We start from the raw sequence: 6,795 nt of genomic DNA on the forward strand, positions 1-6,795 counted from the left end.
GCAAATACCCGATTACTTTGGGATAATTTTTTTTAAATTCAAATTAAATAGGTCATTAATAAATTCCGATTATTTTAAGACAATTTCTTCAAATAAAAATTAAAAAAAAAGTCATTAATAACTCCCGATTACTTTGGAATCATTTCTTGAAATGGAAATTAAAACTCAATTAGTCTAAATTGCTTTAGGATCATCTATTGAAACATAGATTAAACGATCTGTAAATTAAATAATCCATGATGAATAAAATCCTATTAATTTGTTCAAACCTGCAATACAGTATCAACGTACGCGAAAACTGATTTAGTATAAATAATGAGATGATAAGTATTTACGTAAAATAAAAGTAAAAAAAATTAGTAATTGTAACGGCTTACAGACATGTGCATGAATATCTGATCTGATATTACAACGGTATAAATACAAACATTCTATGTCAGACATTTTCATGAATTCAAAACCATAGGAGGATCTAAAAATTCATTTCCCACACCTTTAAACCACAAACCCTAGATCTATAAAACCCAAATCTCTTAACAGTTTTAGCCATTGTGGTTTTAATGTTTTGAAAGTTGCATTTTTATTTTTTCCTTCACAAGAAGGCCTGTCATGGCCTGGTGGTTAGGGCACTCACCTCGTAATCTGAGGGTCGCGGGTTCGAATTCCTGTCCCACCAAACATGCTCTCCCTTTCAGCCTTGGGGGCGTTATAATGTGAGGGTCAATCACATTATTCTTCGGTAAAAGAGCAGCCCAAAAGTTGGCGGTGGATGGTGATGACTAACTGCCTTTCCTTTAGCCTTAAATGCTAAATTAGGGACGGCAAGCGCAGATAGCCCTCGTGTAGCTTTTCGCGAAATTCAAAACAAACCAAATCTTCACAATAATTATTCACATGCGCGGTGTCAAATTCTCACTCTCTTCTTGTTCCTACATTTCACTTGATCTCAGGTTTAGAGTCACGGATCTTTTAAAGACTCCTAGTTAAAGAATTCTGTTGGGTAAAAGTTAAGTTTTTCTTATAGTAATAGAGGTAAAAATACAAATATATGAATATATTCAGTCAGTGGAACTGCACGTACCTTAAACATACTTTTTGTTTGTTATTCTACAAGACATATTCACATCAACGGAGCCGACCCTCATATCTGTTTAAGTGCAAAGTTACACAATAGATTATTTGAGTTGTGGCTCCGCGGGGATCGGACCATAAATGTTAGCATAATAAGCTGTCCAGTTTACCTCTCTGGCCCTAGGGGCATGGACTTTTTCAAGAATCCATAATGCCTGTGCTACGGAACCTTCAACAGACTATGTGGAATGCGGAAATGAAGATTAATAAGGAATTAGCATTATTGTCAATGTAAAGTTTTTTTGAACTAAAGAGCAAAACCTAAAATGCTCTTGAAATAAAACTACTAGAATTATAGGGTTTGGAGTTTTGTGATGTGAAATCCCAGGGTTTTAGTTTCGAGACGCCCAATTAGAAGTAGTTATGTAGATAATTTGGAATATCTTTTCATTCTATGGAAAATGGATCATTTTTTTCATTTCCTACATATTTCAGTGAACTCGTACTTTTCATAGACGACTACTCTTCAAATGTAAAAACATTTGATAATTATAAATATGTCTTATTTATTTTGTGAAAATTGTGTAAAAAAACATAAAATTTTCTTAATGATGTCTGAAATATTAATTTAACTACCCTAGTTTTACGTTCCTAATGGTATTGTACTAAGTACTGCTGCCTATCGACGCCACCTAGCGGAACATCCTCAATTGGAACGAGCTCTAAACACTGTCCGAAAAGCTGCCAGGTAACATATATTTGTCTATCGTTTTATTTGTCCTTCTATCTATCTATTTGTATTGGTATATTTAACTATCATTTTAATTCAGCTATTACCTATTTATAAATGAATTTACATACATTTCAACTATATTTAAGATGTTTCATTTTATATTTTAGTTATAAACTGTTTCTGGGTGACGTTTTCATTTAAAACTTTATATGTTATTTTCACTGCAGAAAGATTTAGTTTTACAAACGAATCTTTTAAATATATTTAAAATACTTTCTTTGATCAAATATTCTCATAGTCTAAAAAGATAAAATAGACTTGAAATGCTTTGTTTTATTTACTAATAATGTTTAGAAATGAGTTGTTTTTAAAATAATCGAAGAAAATGCTGTAACGAACATGTTCAATTAGACTCATTCTCGAAATCGAAATTTTGCTAAACTGTGTACTATTTTTAACCTGACTAAACGGTCATGTCAGAGGCAGAAAGATACACACATAGAGTCATCTCTAATTTAGAATTGCTGACCGAAGGAGAGCGATCAGCCAGAAGCACTTGCCGCCGACTATGGCTACTCTTAATCGAGTAGGCTAAAAAAAATCCATCACAGCTGAAAGTACGTGTGTCTCCAGTGACATATTATGGCTCAAATCATGAATATTTCCTTCAGCTAGATTTCAAAATAAACCTAGGCCGGACGTGGCCTAATATTTAGTATGTGAGACTTCTGGCCGAAGGTGCAACGTTCGCATCCCGTCGACGCACAAAAAATGTACGTGGGTGTGTCATAAGAGTGGCTGTAAAATACCCTTATTCGATTCGAGTAGCCCAAGAATTTGAGGTATTATTGACTAGCTACCCTTCTTCTAGCTCATCAGTGCAAAACTATTGATAGCTAGTGCAGATAGGTCCTGTATAACTTGATTCCAAAACAAACAAACCAAAATGCCCCTACATCATAAGCGAATATAATTAGCACTTAGAAAAATCAAGTGAAAATGCTCAGAGTGAACTACAATATCCTACTATATCAACAAACAGCCATTCCTACTGAAACAAATGACATCTATCTAATAATTATGACAAGCATGAGGTTGTCTTGCTATTGATATGATGTCAAATTCGATGAGTAAGCTTGTAATTAAGCATCATATATATAGGGTGAGTCGAGAGAGTAATGGGTGAAAAAAAAATTCCAAAATTAGTATACGAAATGTCACAGAACCTTTTCGAAGCCATTCGTGTTCATACCTGTATAATGGACAAGGGGCAATTTTGGGATAAGGAGAGTGTATACAAAGGCTCAGGGGGACTCTACTTACTACCAATGTTCTGGAACCTTTGTACCACCCAGAAATACTGGTTTTGCACGTAAACGAGGCTAACAGCGTGTGGATTCACCAAGGTTTCCAGTCATACTTTCCATTGAACTTTTTCGTACCTCAGGCAGATGGAAAATGGGTATTCAAGGTATTCCATATGAATACATGCAAGTCAATTCGTTAGACACAGCGCTTATGGGTTTCTGTGCTAGTGGACTGTTGAAACGGTCGCTAGAAGACCGTCTTCCTCGCACACTAGATGGATTATGGAAGCGAGCAGGAAGAAGCGGTGTGCTTTGGACATGGCAACTTTACGAAGGAGTGTTGTGCAATACAAGCTATACTGCATGTCTATTATCAATTTGCACGATCGTAAGATAGAGTACGATCGAACGGGGACATGAACGTCAGAGACGTGATAAAGCTACAGAATACACCGTTTCAGTATAACGTATTCAACCTTTGTACATACTATGGGAGATAACGTAACGTCGTGGGAAACGTTGTAATGGCAGAAATTGTGAATTTTAATTCTTTTATAAAGCCAAATAACATTCAGAGTGTACAGGATATTATTGTCTATCAATCCACCCGAAAATGATATTAACATGTTCTTCCAAGACAAGCTATTGTACTCCTATTGTCAAAAGTTAGTTTGAGGACTGTCTGTGATTTCTCTGATCTTTCTTGGTCAACTGAATATCCTGATCTCAGTCTGATTGTGAAAATTTCAAATTAAATTGAACTCTGCGATCGCCACCATAATTTTCTGTTGACCGCTGTAAACCACTTGCAACACACATTACTCTAAAGATATGTACAACTGAACAAGGTAACTTCTGGCATCTTGAGGAGTATGTGTTATTGAATTCTACATTATTATATTGGCGAAAGGTGGTCGAAACCGATATTATATGTATTGTAGGTCCTAATAACGTTTCCAGTTAGAGTATATTGAATCTAAACCGAAATATAATGCAAAAGAAATCAATTTTACTAAAGTTGGGGGTTTGGGGGCACCACAGTATATTAATATAACTTTCCACGTAGCCTCATGTTTGATAAAGTCAATACACGAAGAGTAAATGTGCAATATCAAAAGTCAATACATGGAGATAAATGTGCAATATCAAAAGTCAATACACGGAGATAAATGTGCAATATCAAAAGTCAATACACGGAGATAAATGTGCAATATCAAAAGTTAATACACGGAGATAAATGTGCAATTATTTCATAACTATATCTTCTTGATTCTTCTATAAGTCTTGTTTTATCACTTTATTTATTTCTGATTTTAGCCTCCAAAGCACTGAAAGCCTGAAGAAAGCCTGTTCTAGGTAAGAGAATATCTAAACAATGGAAATGTTACTACCGCACCAAAATAGTTCTTCTTTAAACATGCTCATTTCGATTCCATAATAACTGGCTGCGAAGTTTAAGAAAGTTAATTTAATGATATGTGTATGTACAGCGCTTTATTGTAATGTTCTTACTTTATATAAATCGTACTGAGAACAGATTAAGTGTGTAATTTTTGCGTTTAGATAATTGGCTCATAGAAGGAAAACAGAATGGATCATAAACTTATTGTTCGTTTATGTTTTACAGAGTAAAATTTGGTTCATCACGAGTGACGGATAACATCACTCAGTAGTTTGAATAATGGTTTTTGTTCCTTTTTTACAGAGCTTTTGAGGAATTTTCACAAACTTCATTGAGTGAAGAACTGAAAGATGAAGTTGCTAGTATGTTAAAGAAAGTTTTCTCGCAAGATGTCAGTGAATTGCGATTTGCTGTACGTTCATCGGCTGTAGGTAGGGATTTTTTGTTTTATTATTGGCTATTTAATACCCAGTCTGCGAGTCAGGGAGACACATTTGGTAGGTTGATTCCCAAACAAAGCTTTCCGTTACTCTCTTTGTCTCTAATTTTGAATGAAGTTTTGGATTCTTTGCAAATATTTAGAATTTTACAGGATTATAATGGAATAAAACTGATATGACCATACAAAATACTGCGCAAAACACAGCAGTGGTCGCACATGTTGCGCCATACAACACCAGGTTCGTCAGCTCTATAAAGCTGTTTTCTCCGCGGTTTTCGTGAGTTCTGTCGATATAAATGGTTTAAGAAAACTTCACGTAGCTTATTTGCTGCTCTAAGGTGAATAAAAGTAATACCTGCCTAAACATGAATACTTCCACTATTTTGTGCAAGAAGAACACAGTTCGGCCACATAGCTTCGTGACCAAACATTATTCAGGAGTGAGCTCTGCCAAAAGTGTAGCTTTTGAGGTTAACAGATCGAGCCCTTTATTGGAGCAATTTTTTTTACTCTACCTTAAATATCGGAAGCTGTGACACCCCCTCTTTAGCCCACCCAATCCTTCCAAATTCATTCTCACTGACTCGCAAACTGAGTGTTAAATACCTAAAAACCCGAACACGATACACGTGTTTAAAACCTAAATCTGCATTATTACAAAATGATTCCTTATTCTACATTATATTCTCGTAACAAGTTATTGTAAATGTAAACATTTCTGTCTATAATATAACGTACGGAAGAATCGAGTTCATCACTGAGACATGTTTTCCTTTATCTCAACTAGGAGAAGATAGTTCTGATACTTCTGCAGCAGGACAGATGGAAACCACATTGGGAGTAAAAGGACTTGCTGAAGTAAGAAGATATCATTGCATTAACCCTTGTTAGCACATTTAGTATTACCTGTTGAGATGGTTCTTTAGCTTTGAATTCATTGCATTATATGTAATATCTTCTCACTTATCATCAATTAGAGGAATTACATTAACCTAGTGTTTGTTATGCCTAGTTTATTCATTCTAATAGTAGTTCACCAAAAGTAAGAGCCGAGGTTGGGTTTGATTGCTCTTACATATCAAGTGAAAGTGCACACCAGAACGATCATTACGAGTGAAATAAATATGTAAAAAGAAACGAAGAAAAAATGTTGTTTAAACGAATAATAGTTATGGTTATAACAAGCACGTTCTACTTTACATAACTTAAGACGTGATTATAAACAAACCCAAATCTAAACAAAATTTAAAAAATTACGAAGCACTGTGCTAAGAACAAATATGGACTAGGCTTTATGCAATGTAATGACAATAGTCCTTCCATGCCTAGGATCCACTATTGTTAAGTACAACTTATCTTAAGATAATGTAATATAAGCTTTTTGACAGATTGTTCATGTTACAAGGTTCAAAGGTAGTTTAAGAATGTTAGTTGTTACGTATTACAATTTCGAAAGGTCTGAAACCGAACTAAATTGTAATTTAGATTTAGTAGTTAAATATTTGCCAATATATCTCCAATTTATGATATTTGCCAACAAGATTGATACACACAGTTTCTTTTTTAATACAAATGTTTTAACATATCGACAACGATACAATTTATGATTACAGTTATTACAAATAGTTATTACAAACAATGATTCATATACAAGTCTTCTTTCTAGTCTGGAACTTCCTTGATGTCTTATCGAGAGTTCACGATGAGCGAGTTAAGTTTGAGTTGATGTAGATACAATTCAATTAACAGGGAGCTAGCTTGCCCTGTGAAATTCACTGAGCACACGCTGATTTTTCCTACCGGTGACGTTAGGTAATGTTTTCGTAAAAGTACTAATGTC

At 34.6% G+C, this 6,795-nt stretch overlaps 1 protein-coding gene across 3 annotated transcripts in view; it reads left to right on the forward strand.

The window, feature by feature from the left end:
• LOC106470801 (prodigiosin synthesizing transferase PigC-like) overlaps positions 1-6,795 on the forward strand; it is a 61,545-nt gene that overhangs the window by 22,588 nt on the left and 32,162 nt on the right. For all 3 annotated transcript variants that reach the window (XM_022400341.1, XM_022400346.1, XM_022400351.1), the window contains exons 13-16: positions 1,713-1,819; positions 4,429-4,467; positions 4,817-4,944; positions 5,743-5,813. In XM_022400341.1, the coding sequence (XP_022256049.1) occupies positions 1,713-1,819; positions 4,429-4,467; positions 4,817-4,944; positions 5,743-5,813 (345 nt within the window). The remainder of the gene's footprint in view (positions 1-1,712; positions 1,820-4,428; positions 4,468-4,816; positions 4,945-5,742; positions 5,814-6,795) is intronic.

This window comes from Limulus polyphemus, unplaced genomic scaffold, assembly GCF_000517525.1.
Source record: "Limulus polyphemus unplaced genomic scaffold, Limulus_polyphemus-2.1.2 Scaffold107, whole genome shotgun sequence".
Classification (NCBI taxonomy): domain Eukaryota; kingdom Metazoa; phylum Arthropoda; class Merostomata; order Xiphosura; family Limulidae; genus Limulus; species Limulus polyphemus.